Source organism: Antechinus flavipes, chromosome 5 (genome assembly GCF_016432865.1).
Source record: "Antechinus flavipes isolate AdamAnt ecotype Samford, QLD, Australia chromosome 5, AdamAnt_v2, whole genome shotgun sequence".
In the NCBI taxonomy this organism is placed as follows: Eukaryota; Metazoa; Chordata; class Mammalia; order Dasyuromorphia; family Dasyuridae; genus Antechinus; species Antechinus flavipes.
Genome location: NC_067402.1, coordinates 53592272 through 53609489, shown reverse-complemented (window position 1 = coordinate 53609489; position 17218 = coordinate 53592272). Strand labels below are relative to the sequence as shown.

General features: G+C 35.7%; 1 protein-coding gene across 1 annotated transcript in view; it reads right to left on the bottom strand.

Annotated features, from left to right (window-relative positions):
• The window catches only part of MRC1 (mannose receptor C-type 1), a 106790-nt gene extending 102331 nt beyond the window's left edge, over nucleotides 1–4459 (bottom strand). The window contains 1 exon segment of the mRNA XM_051962357.1: nucleotides 4399–4459. Within this exon segment, the coding sequence (XP_051818317.1) occupies nucleotides 4399–4459 (61 nt within the window).
• Nucleotides 4460–17218: the final 12759 nt, after the last annotated feature.

Genomic DNA, 17218 nt, shown 5'->3' with positions numbered 1-17218 from the left:
TTATGGCAAATTAATAGATAGATAGGGGCAGCTAGGTGGTACAGTGGATAGAGAACCAGCCCTGAAGTCAGGAAGACCTGAGTTCAAATCTGACCTCAGACACTTAGCACTTACTACTGTGTGTCTCTGGGCAAGTCACTTAATCCCAATTGCCTCAGCAAAAATAATAAAAATAAAAATAAAAATAAATTAGATAGACATAATAGTTGAGAGGATGGAGGTGTGGAGATCCCAGCAAAGTTCCCTCTGATTCTATTGCTATTACATAGATAGACAGACAGGTAGATAGATAGATAGATAGATAGATAGATAGATGATAGATAGACAGATAGATAAATAGACTGATGGACAGATAGGACAGATAGATGGATGAATAGATAGGTAGGTGGATGGATGGATAGATTAGACAGAGATATTTAGATAGATAGAAAAAATGATAAATAGAAGATAGATGAATAGATTCGTAGGTAGCTGGATGGATGGATAAATAGACAGATACAAGGAGAAGTGTGCATTTTCCCTTCTTAGGCCTCTGTTTTCTCATCTGTTAAATGAGCAAGTTGGACAAGACTCCCTCTAAAGACATTTCTAGATCTAAATCTATGATCTAATATTAATATACAATAATTCTATGAATATCAGAAAATTCTGCTCTCCACATTCTAGATGTATTTGTGTCATTATGAGTTCAAGACTTCCTATGCCTAGTAATCCAAGAAAAAGGACAATTTTCAAACCTCATCTATGGGATAAAACTCTACACGCAGGATCTAGTGGGACTTCTCTAAGGGTTCAGATCCTGCTGGGACATTTCAGTACTCTTTGTAGAATATGACAATATTGTGAAATGCAACATCCAGTCATCCTCTGCTTTTTAATCATGAGTCCTTTCCTGCAATGTACTATGTGCAGAATGCTCTGCCACTTAAGAGAAAAAACAAAATTAGAGGAAGTTTCAAAAAAAGATGACTCATTTGTGGCACCTAATTAGAAAGACACAAAAGTGCTGGAATGGGGTGACAGGCTAAATAGGGGCCAGAGACCCTTGCAAGAGTCAACTGTTCAAGAAAGGGGGAGTGCAGTGGAAAGGAATGCTTTAATAACAGAATTTTGGGAGGAATTTGTGGGCTAGGGAAAGCTTTATAGGCATGAAGATGAATGAAGAGAAAACTATGTGGAAATAATGCTAATTTCATTTTGCCACTGAAGAAACAGCAGAATGGGAGCATTGAAGGTAGGATTCAAACCAGTGAATTCTAAGTCCAGTGTTCCTTTCATTATACCACACATTACAAAGTGCCCCTATTATACCAAAGTATAAAATCTATGAGGTAAGATGAGGGAGGGATCAGTCCTCTGGGATGTAAAGGAGTAAGATCAGAGATTTCAAGATAGGTAGGTAGGTAGATGAATGGATGGATGGATGGATGGATGGATGGGTGAGTAGATAGATGGATGGAAAGATAAACAGATGGGTAGATAGATAGATAGAGAGGTTCTTAGGTTCTTAGAAACATAGATAAAGATCAGATTTTAAAGATTTTTATAGTTTGGTTTTTACTAAGTAATGGGGAGCCATGGAATGCTTATGAGGTAGAGACTTGTGTCATTTATACATACACTCACTAAGTAATATATCTATATATATAAATATATATAATTTGTAGTAGTAGTAGTAGTAGTGTAGTAGTAGTAGTACTAGTACTAGTAATAATAATAGAAATACTATTGGTAGTGGTAGAGTGATGGTAGTTGTAGTATAGTAGTAGTATTAGTGTAGTAGGAATAGTAGACATAGTATTGTTAGTTCTAGTAGTAGTAGCAGTATAGTAGTGATTGTAGTACAGTAATAGTAGTAGTTATAGTAGTAGTATTTGTAGTGGTAGCGACAATTATAGTAGTAGTAGTAGTGGTGGTGGTGGTGGTAGTAATAGAAGAAGCAGTATTGGTAGGGGCAGCAGTGTAGTGGGAGTAGGAATAGTTGTGGTCGTATTGGTGATGGAGATGATAGGAATAGTAAAAAAAAAAATTTATAAAAGCACTTTAAGATTTGAGAAGCATTTTATAAATATCTCATGTGATCTTCACAATAATCCTGGGAGACAGGTGCTATTATTATCCTCATTTTACAGCTGAAACTGAGACAGGTATATGTTAAGTAACTTGGCTATAATCACATAGCTAGCAAGTATCTTAGATATGATTTGATTTTCAGGTACTTAATATTGGAATAGACAACTCAGATAATTAAAGGCCAGAATGTGTTCAGAGAGTTTGTAATTAGCATGCCAAAGTTGTGATTGCTAATGAGGACCATATTTTGGTCAAAATGTGACTACATTTTGGTCAGAAAAGAAAGTCAGCCTTCCCTAGTTCTTCTCTTGAGAACAGCTGCTATTGGAAGGATCTCATCTTTGTGAATTTTGGAGAACAAGGAAGTCACTGGCCCAGAACAACTCAATCTCACTCACAACTCTCAGACACGTTCTCCTTGCCCTTCCCAAAACCAACTTCTTGCAATTGTCTTCAGGAAAGAACAAGCTGGCTGTTACTTCTCTAGTGATCTGTAATACTGAATTACTAGCCTTGTATTTCACATCACTCCTTTTATTCAGAAGTTGTTTCTAACAAACACAAACTCCTCTTATGAAATTTGAGTTCATTTCCTCTATGTCCTTCTGGAAAATGAATAACAGTTGGTCAGCATTCTTCTTGTAAGAGCTACTTAACTTGTTTTTAGAAGGTTATTAAGTTGGTCTTTACTATACTTTTTTAGAAAAAGTATCTGATTCCAATATGGCTAAAAAACACTGAATTTAAAATCTCTCCATTCCAGTCCATCCTTCATTCAGTGATCATCCTCCAAGACAAATCTGACCATCCCTCTCACTACCCCTTTTCTTTAATAAGCTCCCTTGGCTGCCTGTTTCCTTCAGGATTAAATAGGAAAATCCTCTTTGGTTTTGAACGTCCTCCACCTGCTCTTTCCTGTGCTCTTACAGCTTCATCCCTTTTCCACACTCTATAATCTAACAACGCTATCTTTGTTGTTCCTCTCCAACTATACTTCATCTTCCTTTCCGCTGCGCTGATTATAGCTCATACCTGCTATGTGCTCCCTCTTTATTCCTACCTTCTCAAGATAACGCAAAACCCACTTCCTTAGAGGCTCTTACCATACTCCTCTCTTAAAAACTTTCAATTTATATCCCTTGTGTACTGTATTGAACTGTATATATCTTGCATGTATCTGTTTACTTGTCGTCCATTATCACTGGAGTCACTACTTTATATTAAGAAGATTGGTCTAGATCTCAGATGACTCCTATTCTCCCTTTACTTCTTTTAATTTTGTCCCAGAATCCCTTTTTTCCTCATCAACTCTTCCTGACTCAGTGCCCAATCCACCCTATCACCTGGAGCTTCCTCTTAGCCAAGAATCACTGATAAGTTCATGCCCTTCATCTGCCAGACTGATTTGGGAAGCTTTACTCCAGATGCATCACCCATGTGGAGCAGAGCACAGGCTCTGCTTTCTCCTTCCACCCCCCATCCTTCTTCTCTCCCATTCAGTTCTCAACTCCACCAAGAAAAGCAAGCTCATTGAACCCTCTGGAGTTCTGTTTCCCTATCCCCTCCCCACTTTCTTATGACCAGTCTTTTACCCATCTAAACTAAAGCCCTTTCCTAGAAAATCCCTCCTAGGAACAGTAGCAAATAAAGCCCCACGGACATTGATTTTGTTCTAATCAAAAGAGGTAGTCAGTTGATGGGAGAGAGAGAGAAATGTGTGAGCTTTATGACCTTAGGTAAGTTACAATCTTTTTGGTTTCAGTTTCCCCATATATAAAATATGAAAACTAGAGAATGTGGAATCTAGGCTCTGCTACTCAAAATTATTATGACCTTTGGAGTCTTAATTCACTTCTTTGTGTATCAATTTCCTTATTTATTACTTATCCTAGTCTTTTTTTATTTTGAAATATTATAATTATAATAATAAATAACTAAATAATAACCTAAGTATAGCCCCACAAAGATTATAAACAATATTCTTACAAAAAGTTTTAAAACAGTATGAATGTCTGGGCTTTGAAATGTAATCGGTCTTAAAATTCAGCTAGCTCACCCATCACATTTTATAGATGAGGAAACTGAGGTTGAAAGATTTGCTTTGTTACCCCCAGCCAGTGTCAGAGTCTAGACCGAAATCCAGTCCTTCTCTATCAATGGGAGTTTTCCCGCTACACCTGGCTGCCAGTCAGAAATGAACTTTGCAGCTATACCAATGTGTAAGTCTGTGAACTTATTCCTCCAACATGTTCAAAGAGCAGATATCACTGGGGACACGCTCACTCCAGTGACCCCCTTCCCAGACCCAAGCCATGTAAGACTTACCTAGCAGCTGAGAAGCACCACAAGTGAGAGAGAGGAAGACCAAGAACAGCGAGACCTTCATGGTCAATAGCTCATTCTTTTCTTCTGAGGAAGCAGGGAAAAGAAAGAAAAAAAATGCCTAAAGTCTGAAACCAAAGTCACCTTAATGGGATAGATGGTGACAACCACTTCCCCCCAGCTCCTTCCCTTCTCAGAACAGCCTGTCAGAGAAAAAATTGCGGGGTTAGCTCTGACTTTTAAAGAGCTAGTGAATTGAGGGGAAACCTCCAATAACGAGATATCCTGTCACATGAGGATGTTTGGAAAAACAGGAATTCAGTGACAACTTTGCTTTGTAAGCTAACTTCTGAGAAGCATAGATACCGAGGAATAGAAGGAGAAAACTGAGAGAAAGACAGATGCAGGAAGAAAAAAGAGAGGGAAAGATAAGGTGGAGAAATGAAGAGAGAGGGGAGGAGAGCTGAAGGTTTGGGAGAGAAAAGTTATAGGGAGAAAAGAGAATAAGGGGAAGGGGAAGAAGACGAGAAGAGAATTGAGGAAATAGAGATGTAGAGAGAAAAGAGAGGTAGAGATGAAAGAGGAAAAGAGAAGGAAAAGAGGGAGAAAGAAAGAATTAAAGACAAAAAGATGAGGGAGAAGAGAAAAAGAGAAGACAGGAGAAGGGAAAATATGTGACCAGCAAAAGTCAGAGGCAAAGAGAGACAGAGATAGAGAAAACAGACATACACAGAGAAAGACAGACAGATGTATAGATATATAGAAAGAGAGAGACAGAAAGAGGGAGAGAGACAGAGACAAAGACAGAGAAAGACTGAGACCAAGACAGACGGAAAGAGAAGGGGAAAGAGGGGGAAAGAAAGGGAGAGAAGGGAGAGAGAGAAAAAAACAGAGAGAGAGAGAGAGACAGAGAGACAGAGAGAGACAGAGACAGAGACAGAGACAGAGACACAGAGAGAGACAGAGAGAAAGACAGAGAGAGGGAGAGAGGAAAAAGACAGAGACAGCGAGGGAGACAGAAAAGCAGAGAGAAAGAGACAGAGAAAACATACACAGAGAAAGACACACACACAGAGAGGTACAGAGCAGACAGACAGACAGAGACAGAGACCAAGACAGGGGATGGGGGGAGAAGAGACAGAAAGGCAGAGGGAGACAGAGAGAGGGAGAGAGAGACACACACACAGAGACAGAGAGAGACAAAAAAAACAAAAACAAAAAACAGAGAGCAGAGACAGAGACAGACAGAGAGAGAGGGAAATAGGAGAGACAGAGAGAAAAAAATAAATAAACAGAAAAAAGACACAGACACAAACACAGACACACGGAGAAGCTAATGGGACAATTTCAAGAAAGAGAAAAGTGAAAAGGAAAGAATGTAAGGGAGACAGATGAATAAAAGATGAAAAAATTGGGAAGAAATCGAGAAGGCAGGGGTGAAAGTAAAATGAAGAAGGGGAACAACCAAGGGAGACAGATGGGCAGATAGAGGTATTAGGGTATCAAACCTCCCACTCTTGTATAGCATGGGAAGGAGGCAGTTCCTTGAGGTGTCAAACTCAGGTGTGCTCTGGAGCGAATCTAGGGTCAAACCAACAAGTGTCAAGGACTTCCACTGTATTAGAAATGTTAGGAATAACATGCATTGGAGAGGGGATGAAGAGGTGGGGCAAAGAGGAACTCTGACCATAAAATACCTTAGGAGTCAACCCCAAAGTGTTCCAGGTGTTTTGCAGGTTCCGTGTTTGTCTCACAATTTTCTAAGTTTATGAAACGAAGTGATCCATGCTGCCTTCTTTTTCCTCTCCTCCTTCCCTGTCTTCTCTTGCTGTCCCTTTCTTTTTCTATTGGAAGCACTCTGATAAAAGTTTATGCTTTTCTCTGGCAGAAAATAAGCAGGTTTGAATAAAATTGGATTTGAGAGGTAAAAGAAAGAAGAGCAAGTATAAGTACAAGAAATCATGGTGAAAAACCAAAGATGATTCAGGAAGGACCTCAGAATGCCTTTCACATTTAAAATAAGTAGGCTCTCTTCCTTATGTTGGGGAGGGGCAGGGAAGCTCTCAGATAAGGACACATTCATTTCATCCTGCTCCCACTGAAGAAAGGTCAGCAATTTTTTTGTTTAAAAAAGTTCTCTCATAAAACACAATGTGAATCCCATAACTTTGTTGTGTTATCTTTTAAAATAAAAGTAAAAAATGGATTATCTAATTTTTTTGTTTTTTCCCAAAGCAGATAATGAAAATTGGCTAACACTACAAATGTTAGAAATATAGTCAAGAAGAATAATGAAAAATATTTTAGCTTTCATGCATGTGTTGTTAAATCCACGCTTATCTTTGCAGTAATGTTATAAAACTTTCCTGCTTCACAAAAATGAAAGTTTCTTCAATAAATTAATTTGTTGGTCTTTCAGATTTTTGAATATTACAAATTAAGTTTTTACTGACAGCCAAGAAAGAGACGGCTTAAAAGACAAGATAGAATGGATATGTTTCTTTCTTTGAGAGCCAGTGCTTGACTGAAGAAAAAAGACTGAGATGAACTTGGGCAGAACAAAAATGACCTCTTTCTTGCCTGTTAAGTTTTAATTATGTTAAGTTTTTTAGGCATATTAGCAAAATTATTCTCTTAAAAAATATAGATGTTGACTTTGAATGATGAGCTATTTTATTTTTATCATAATCTGAGTAGTTCCTTTGAATATGTCAAGACCAACAAAGCAACTGAACAGGCAAATGGTAGAAGCAGCTAAGAATTTACTTCTAATGTTTGCCTCTGTAAAGTTTCCCCCATTTACATTTACAACAAAAAGTTTAAAATAGTGAGCAACCTTGAACTTTAGAGCTAATTAGTGATTATTGAACAAATTGTCATTGCCTATTTATGGCCTAATTTGAAGAGATAAAGATTTGGAAAATATATGAGACAAGTCACCATAAATTAGGATGAGGTCTTTCACCAGAGGGAATCTAGCTCTGTTCCAGGAAGTTATTGAAAGGCAAAACTAAGCAAAAAAGTTCTCATGCTGGTTTGGCCCTTTTCTCCTACCACCTTCCTAGAAGATGCAAGCCTGAGCTGTTGGTGATGTAGCAGCAACTGTCCACCAGTCACTAGCCCTGCAGGTTGATGAGCTACATCAGGATAAGGAAGAATCCTGCACCAAAGGCAGGCAGAATCCACTACTATATCCTGCTAGTTATCAAAGGTACCAATGCCTCAATCACTATCATGAAGGATATTTTATTTTTCTACATCCAAGGAAACATAAAAAATATATCCAGATCTATGGGAGAGAAGAAATCCATTAGGATGTTAATCTTCTGAGAAAAAATGGTTTTTTGCCAGTGAAAACACCAGAAAATAAAAGAATAAAATATACCTCATTCCGGACAGGAGAAGCAGGATGCTACTGGTACAGAATATTCTATCAGATGAGGATATTGTATCTGATCGGCCTAATTGTTTTTATCATAAAGAGGTTTCAATCTGGTTAGGAACTGACTCTGCATCAAACCACACCATACCACCCCAAGCCATGACTATGCTCATAACAAAGGATCGTCTCCCCCGAAAAAAGTTTCATATAATTTGGCCCCCTGGTTGCCAGTCTTTTTACATCTTACTCCTCTCCATGACTTGCAAAATCCTCCATCTCTCAATTCTGGGAAATTTTAAAAAATGTTCTCCCATTAATTTTTTTTTTACATTTTTATTTAAAGTTTTGAGTTCCCAGTTCCCTTTTCTCTTCTCCCTTCCTGAGAAATTAGGCAATCAGATATAAGTTATATATGTGCAATTATGTAAAACTTTTACATATTAGTTATTTTGTATAAGAAGACTCAAATAAAAGAGAAAAAAAGGAAAGAGGGAAAGGAAAGGAAAGGAAAGGAAAGGAAACGAAAGGAAAGGAAAGGAAACGAAAGGAAACGAAAGGAAACGAAAAAGGAAAGAAAGGGAAGGGAAGGGAAAGGAAGGAAAGGGAAGGGAAAGGAAGGAAGGAAAGGAAAGGGAAGGGAAAGGAAGGAAGGAAAGGAAAGGAAAGGGAGAAAGAAAAAGAGAAAGAGAGAAAGAAAAAGAAAGAAAGAAGAAAGAAAAAAAAAGAAAGAGAGAAAGAGAGAGAGAGAAAGAAAGAAAGAAAGAAAGAAAGAGAGAAAGAGAAAGAAAGAAAGAAAGAAAGAAAAGAAAGAAGAAAGAAAGAAAGAAAGAAAGAAAGAAGAAAGAAAAGAAAGAAAGAAAGAAAGAAAAAGAAAGAAAGAAAGAAAGAAAAAAGAAAGGAAGGAAGGAAGGAAGAAAGAAAGAAAGGAAGGAAGGAAGGAAGGAAGAAAGAAAAAGTCTGTATTCAAAAAATATCCGTTCTTTCTCTAGAGGTACATAATATGCTTTAACATTAGTCCTTTGGGATTGTCTTGGATCATTATATTGCTGAGAATAGCTAATATTCACAGTTTTTCATTGTACAATATACTATTATGGGTACAGAATTCTATTGCTTCTGTTCATTTCACTTTGCATAAAATCATCTAGATTTTTCTGAAATCATCTTGCTTAAAAAAATTTCTTGTAGCTAAATAATATTCCATTACAAGCATATACTACAGCTTATTTAGCCTTTCTCCAATTGATAGACATGCCTATTTCCAATTCTTAGCCACCACAAAAAGAACTGCTATAAATGTTTTTGTACAAATAGATTCCTCTTCCCTTTTTTAGATGTCTTTGGGATATAAATCTAGCAGTGGTTACTACTGGGTCAAAGGCCATGCACAGTTTGATTGACCTACAATTCCAAATAGTTCTCCCAAATGATTGCAATCCATTTACAACTTTACCAAGAATTCATTAGTGTCTCACTTTTCCAACATCCACCGTTTTCCTTTTTTTGTCCTATTAGCCAAACTGATAGATATAAAGTGGCACTTCAGAATTGTTCCAATTTGTATTTCTCTAATCAACAGTGATTTAGAGTATTTTTTCATATGACTATAGCTAGCTTTGATTGCTTTGTCTAAAAGCTGTTGCTCATATCCTTTGACACATATTGGGGAATGATTTATACTTTTATAAATATGACTTGGTTCACTACATATATGAGAAATGAAGAGAGACTTGTTGCAATCTCCTTCCCCCTGCCCCAGTTTTTGGTTTTCTTTATAATTTTGTTTATGCAAAACCTTTTTAATTTTATGTAATCACAATTATCTATTTTACCTTTTGTTATGTTATCCATATCTTCTTTGGTGCTAAATTTGGTGCTAAAATTTGACAGATAAACTATTCCATGTTCTCTCAATTTACTTATGGTATCACCCTTTAGGTGTTAATAACATCCTCATGTTGACCTTATCTTCATATACACTGAGAAATTTTTATCTATACTTAGTTACTGCTATATTGTTTTCCAGTTTTCCAAGCACTTTTTTTTTTTTTTACCAAATAATGAGTTTTTGTTCCAAAATCTTGGATTTGGAGGTTTATTTTATAGTAAATGAGGACTTCTTAACTTTTTCACTGATGAACCTGAGAAATTTTTATGTGACTTTGGGTATACAGGTTTATAAAATAGGTATACAAATCAACCATTTACTGATAATAAATCATAATTTTATGACCCCCCCCCCCACATTCAGTCATGCAACCCATATAGGCTCTCAACCTACAATTTAAGAAGCTTTGTAATTAGATTACTATGATCATTTACTATAATGTGATTTGTACGTAATCCATTCCACTGATCCTCTGGTCTATTTCTTAGCCAATAAGATTATTTTGTTAATTTGTTCATTATAATATAGTTTGAGATCTGATTTAACTAGATCACTTTCTTTCTATTTTTTTCATTGATTCCTTGATATCCTTGAGCTTTTGTTCTTCCAGATGAATTTTATTATTTTTTCTAGCTCAATAAAATAATTTTTGGTAGTTTGATATGGCATTGAATAAATAAAATAGAATTGTCATTTTTATTATATTGGCTCAGCATACCCATGAGCAATTAATATTTTTCCATTTATTTAGATCTGACTTTATTTGTGTGAAAAGGTTTTTTAATAATTGTGTTCATATAGTTTTGTTTCCTCTTGACTATTCTAATCCCTTTAGTTTCTGTTTCTTCTCTTAATGTTATAACTAACATTTTTTGTACAATATTAAATAACAGAGTGACAATGGGCATTTTTGCTTCACCCATGATTGTATTGGAAAGATTTAGTTAATCCTCATTACCAACAATTCTTGCAGATAGTTTTAGATAAATATTACTTATCATTTTAAGAAAAGCTCCATTTATTCTTATCTTCCTCGTGTTTTTAATAGGAATATATGCTGTCTTTTATCAAAGCTTTTTCTGCATCTTTTGAGATAATTATATAATTTCCATTAGTTTTGTTATTGCTATGGTCAATTATATTGATAGTTTTCCTAATATTGAACTAGCCCTGAATTCCTGGTATAAATAGCACCTGATAGATCCTTGTGATATATTGGGATAATAATCTCTTTGCTAGTATTTTATTTTATTTAAAATTTTGTATCAATATTAATTAAAGAAATTCATCTGTAATTTTCTTTTTCTGTTTTGGCTTCTCTTGAATAGGTATCAACACAATATAAAGAAATTTAGTAGGAATCCAATTTTTTAAAAAAATATTTTACATAATGTTGTTATTGTTCTTTAAATGTCTGACAAATTTTGCTTATGAATCCATTCAGTCCTGGAGATTTTTTCCTTAGGAAGTTCATTAATGTTCAATTCTTTTTTTTTTCTAAGATTGGGTTACTTAAGTAGCTATTCATCCATTTCATTTAGATTGTCAAATTCATTAACAAATAATTGGGCAAAACAGTTCCTAACAATTGTCTCAATTTCTTCTTCATTGGTGTCAAAATCATCCCTTTCATTTTTTATACAAGTATTTTGGTTTTATTCCTTCCTTTTTTTAAATCAAATTAACCAGTGGTTTATCTTTTGGGTTTTTTTTGTTTGTTTGTTTGTTTTTTCATAAAACCAGTTTCTTTATTAGTTCAATAGTTTTCTTACTTTCAAATTTACTAATCTCTCTTTTGATTTTCAGGATTTCTTAATTAGTAGCTTAATTAGGGATTTGTTCTTTTTTTTTAGCTTTTTTAGTTGCATTCCCAATTCAGTGTTTTTGTCTATTTTATCGATGCAAACAATTAGAGATATACAATTCCTCAAGTACATTTAGTATTAACATGACTTCATTGTCTGTGGTATCTTTCAGCAAGATATAGTTCTTTTCTTATCTTTTTTAGTTAGATTTTTTTTTTTGCTTTTGCTTTGTCTGAGATAATTCTTAATCCTGCTTTCTTTGCTTCAGTTGAATCAAAACAATTCTGCTCCAGCTCTTTACCTTTGTAAAGAAGTTTTTCCTGTAAAGTGTTTCCTGTAAAGAACATTTCCATTTTATAAGTGAATTTATCCCATTCACATTTATAGTTGTGATAACTGTACATTTCCCTCCATGCTATTTTCCCCCTCATTTATGCCTCCCATTCTTTTACCATCACCTATCATCTATTCCACTATAGTATCTCTTTCATGCCTCTTTTAAGTGGGATAATTTATCCCTTTCAATCTCTGCCCCCTTTTTCTTCTGGCATAATTTTCTTTCTTACTCCTCTAGTTTGCTTTTTTATGATCATGCCATAAAAGGCACTTTCTGTTTATATATCCTCTTTCTAACTGTTCTTATAGTAATAAAGTTGTTTAGATTTGCAAATATTATCTTGTCACACAGAAATACAAACCATTTAACCTTATTGAATTTCTTATGATTTCTCTTTCTTGTTTTTTTTTTTTGTTTTTTTTTTTACCTTTTTATGTTTCCTTTAAGTCTTGTATGTGGAAGTCAATTTTTTTCTTTTGAGTGCTGGTCTTTTAATTAGGAATTGAAAAATTTTTATTTCATTAAATATCTATTTTTCCCCCTGAAAGATTATATTCAATTGTTCTGGATAGGTGATTCTTTTTTTTAAATAACTTTTTATTGATACAACTCATGCCAGGGTAATTTTTTGCAGATGGCAAGCATTCCTTTACATGTTGAATAGGTTATAGTATATCCTAGATACAATATATGTGTGTAGAAACAAACACTTTTCTTGTTGCACAGGGAGAATTAGATTCAGAAGGTATAAATAACCCAGGAAGAAAAACAAAAATGCAAGTAGTTTATATTCATTTCCCCATGTTCTTTCTTTGGGTGTAGCTGCTTCTGTCCATCTTTGATCAATTGAAACTGAATTACTCTCTTTATCAAAGAGATGCACTTCCATCAGAATACATCCTCAAACAGTATCGTTGTTGAGGTATATAATGATCTCCTGGTTCTGCTCGTTTCACTTAGCATCAGTTCATGTAAGTCTCACCAGTCTCTCTGTATTCATCCTGCTGGTCATTCCTTACAGAACAATAATATTCCATAATGTTCATATACCACAATTTACCCAGCCATTCTCCAATTGATGGGCATCCATTCATTTTCCAGTTTCTAGCCACTACAAACAGGGCTGCCACAAACATTTTGGCACATACAGGTCCCTGCTGGATCAAAGGGTATGCACAGTTTGATAACTTTTTGAGCATAGTTCCAAATTGCTCTCCAGAATGGCTGGATGTGTTCATAATTCCACCAACAATGTATCAGTGTCCCTGTTTTCCCACATCCCCTCCAACATTCCACATTATCTTTCCCTCTCACTCTAGCCAATCTGACAGGTATGTAGTGGTATCTCAGAGTTGTCTTAATTTGCATTTCTCTAATTAAAATGATTTGGAGCATATTTTCATATGTCTATAAATAGTTTCAATTTCATCTGGGAATTGTCTATTCATATCCTTTGACCATTTATCAATTGGAAAATGGTTTGATTTCTTATAAATTAGAGTCAATTCTCTATATATTTTGGAAATGAGGCCTTTATCAGAACCTTTGATTGTAAAAATGTTTTCCCAGTTTATTGTTTCCCTTCTAATCTTGTCTGAATTTGTTTTGTTTGTACAAAAACTTTTCAATTTGATATAATCAAAATTTTCTATTTTGTGGTCAATAGTGATCTCTAGTTCTTCTTTGGTCATAATAGGTGACTCTTGATTGTAGTCCTAACTTCTTTGCTTTCTGGAATATTATATTCCAAGTCCTCCAGTTCTTTAATGTGGAAGCTGCCAAGTCCTGTGTGATCCTGGCTGTGGCTCTATGATATTTAAATTGTTCTCTTTCTGGCTGCTTGCAGTACTTTTTCCTTAATCTGTGAACTCTGAAATTTGACTATTATGTTACTAGAAGTTTTCATTTTGGGATCTCTTTCAGGTAGTAATTGACAGATTCATTCCATTTCTATTTTGCTCTCTGGTTCTACTATATCAGGACAAATTTTTTTGATAAATTTTTGAAAGAGATTGTCAAGCTATTGTAATTTTGGTTTTGGGGAATTTTTTTTTTTTTTATCATGGCTTCTCTTCAGTGACCAAGAAGTGTATAAGAATTATTTCAACTCAGAGAAAGATGACCTTAATGAGCGGCAGTCCATCATCAATGGAAATTATTTTGGCTGAAGAAACTCTTCCTTCAGGCCTAATCTACTGTCCATTACTTCATGGGTCAGGGAATCCAATGATTCCTGCAAGGTTTGACTCCCAACAACAGAATCCAGGAATATTCTGGACTGCAGCTATTACAGCTGACAGTCCTATGCTCACTGTTTATGTAAACTAGACAGCCATTATCTCATCAATTCCATTAAACTAACACCTTGTTTCAAAAGTATACTTCTGAAAAGTTCTGCCCTCTACAAAGTAGTCCAGTAATTCTTCTATTATCTCTTTTCTAGACCTATTTTCTAGGACAGTTGTTTTTTTCAATGAAAAATTCACATTTTCTTCTTTTTTTGCTTTTTATGGTTTTAGTTTTATCATATCTTAATGCCTCATAGAGTCATTAAACTTTGATTTGCTTAATTTTAATTTTTAAGGAATTATTTTCTTCACTTAGTTTTTGTACTTTCTTTCCCACTTGACCAATTCTATTTTTAGGAAGTTATTTTTCTCAGTAAATTTTTGTATGTTTTTCCATGCTCTTGACTGCTTCTTGACTGCATCACTCTGATTTCTTTTTTCTTCTTCTTTTCTAATTTGCTTTTAAAAATCCTCTTTAAAATCTTTCTGGAATTCTTTTTAGGCCTGAGACCAAATTACAATTTGCTTTGGGGCTTTACATTTTGACACTATTGTCTTCCTCTAAGTTTATACCTTGATGCTTCCCATCACTATAGTAACTTTCTATAGCAAGCTCATTTTTGTTTTCTGCTCATTTTTTCTGCCTTGATGGTCCTTCACTGTCCCAAGCTTTTTGTGCTGGGGCTTTCACTTAGCTGCTTGTTTTCTTTGGAGGGGAGACATTCCTTCTGGCTTGTACTGGGGAGGTGGGCACCTCTGTTGGTCTCTTGCAATATGAGGGTTAGTTGATGGCCTGCTCCAGGGTTGGGTCTTGCTGCTGGATTGCTATGGAAACCAGATGTCTCTGGTGGTAGGCCCCGGTGGCCAGCCCAAGTCAGGGCTTCATGGCCAGCCAGCACCGGGGGCAAGGCCTTCTGATGGCTTGTGCTGGGGTAGGGTCACTAGGGTGGGGCACAAATTGCTCACTCACTTACAAGGCTGCTGGCTTGCAGGAGGGCAGAGGGTCAGTAGTGGACTGTCCCAGACTTGGAGCCTTGCTGCAGGCCCTGTGCTGTGAGGCTGGCTCCTGTACCTGGCTCCCCTCCGCCCCGGGGAGACAATCCTGCCTGACTGATAAACTGCTTCTCTGATCCTAGACCAATTCTGAGGTAGTTTTTTAGTTGTTTGCAGGGGAATTTTGGGAGGGCTTCAGAGGGTTCCTTTCTCCCTTTGCCATCTTTGCATCAAAAGTCCAACTCTGGGTATTTTTAATGGCTGTTCCCCATCTTTTGAAATGCTCTCTTTCCTCATCTCTCCCTCTTGGGTGTCTTGACTTCCCTCAAGTCTCAGATGAAGTCCAACCTTCTGTGTGGAGCCTCTCCCAGTTCTCTCTAATCTTAATCACTTCCCTCTGAGATCTTCCCTAACTTTTGCTACATATAAAACTTGTTCATGTATAATTGTTTTCATGTTATCTCTTCCATTGTACTCAGCTCCTCAAGGACAGGGGCTGTGGGATTTTTCTTTCCATTTGTTTCCTTTTTGCCTTTTTTTGTATTCCCAGTGTTTTGTACAGTACCTGACACACAGTAGGCATGTAACAAATGCTTAACTGACTGGCAACAAAAATAATAATATAAAATAGTCTGTTCAAAGAAGACACAAACAGGGCAATTTTGTTGCTACCTTCTTAAATATAGTGGGTAGCTTGTGAAAACAAATTATTCTTAACATACATTTATAGCAATAGTCAATAAACATTTATTAAGCACCTACTCATAGGCCAGGTAGTAAGTGATAGCACTGGGAATAAAAATAGATAGAAAGAAAAAAAGAGAAGGAAAAAGCATTTTTAGATTTCCAAATCATTTGACTTATGTCTTTTATTTTATCCTTGAAAATTAGGTGCCGTTGTTATCCTCATTTTACAAATAAGGAAACTGAGGCAGAGAGTGGCCAAGTGATTCGTCCAAGAGCACACAACTAGTTAGTGTCTGAGAAAGGATTCAAAATGAAGGGAGAAGTCTTACTCAGACATAAACTTCAGATTATGTGACAAAAAAAGTAATCATAAAAATCATTTGGAAATTATTTTTTAAACTATCAAAAAGAAGGGGTATGGAGTAATAAATAGACTGAAGAACTCAGAGTCACAAAAATCTGAGCTCATGTCCCACCTCTGACACATATTGGCTGTGCAATCCTGAGGAAGTGACCTAACCTCTCAGTGACCCAGACAACTCCCTAAAATTGCAGAGTGGGGAACAGGTACCAGTCTGCATTAATAGGAAAAACTGCTCCTGTGAATCTCTCTCCAATGGTCAAAACTAATCCAAAATAGCAAAACAAAACCTATCAAAAAGAAAACCACCAGGAAAAAAGTAGAAAAGGGGAGCAGGCAGAGATAAGTAAACTCAATGTATTTATCACAGTGTCTGGTACATAATAGGCACTTAATAAATATTTACTGATTAATATGAGAATTTAACTACTTGTCAAAGACTTCTCTACTTGACAATTGCTGGAAAACTAGGAAAGTAGCTTCGCAGAAACCAAGTTTTGATCAACATTTTACAGTATAAACCACAATAATTCAAAATGGATAGATAACATGAATACTAAAAATCATACCAATTTTAAAAGTTAAAAGAATCAGAAAATGTATCTTTACCTGCAGAGCTCTTATTTAGGCATTGTTGTTTATCGTTCATTTTTGAAGAAGATTGAAGACATTACTTGCACATGAGCTGTATTTAAGTGAGGCAGACTTGCACAAATCATCTCTTCCAAAGTAATCAAAGTCCAGTGACTAGTATGTGTCTGAGGCTAGATTTAATTCAGGTCCTCCTGACCCCAGGCCCAGCACTCTCGACTACACCACCTAATAGCCCACAGCTCAGGTATCTGTATGTGTATGTATATGTATATATCTTTGTGGATATATACATGAGTGTAGGTATGATCCTTACCCCTCTCTTTGTATCTGTTCTTTTCCCATTTTCTTATTACAGCTAACTCTGTGGCCTTCCATTCTCTTTAGAACTCCTACATGATTGATACAAATGGATTCGATAGAGAAACCATAATAAATGTATTGATCCAAAATGAAATAAGTGAAACATGAAGCAGACACAGTGCAAAATG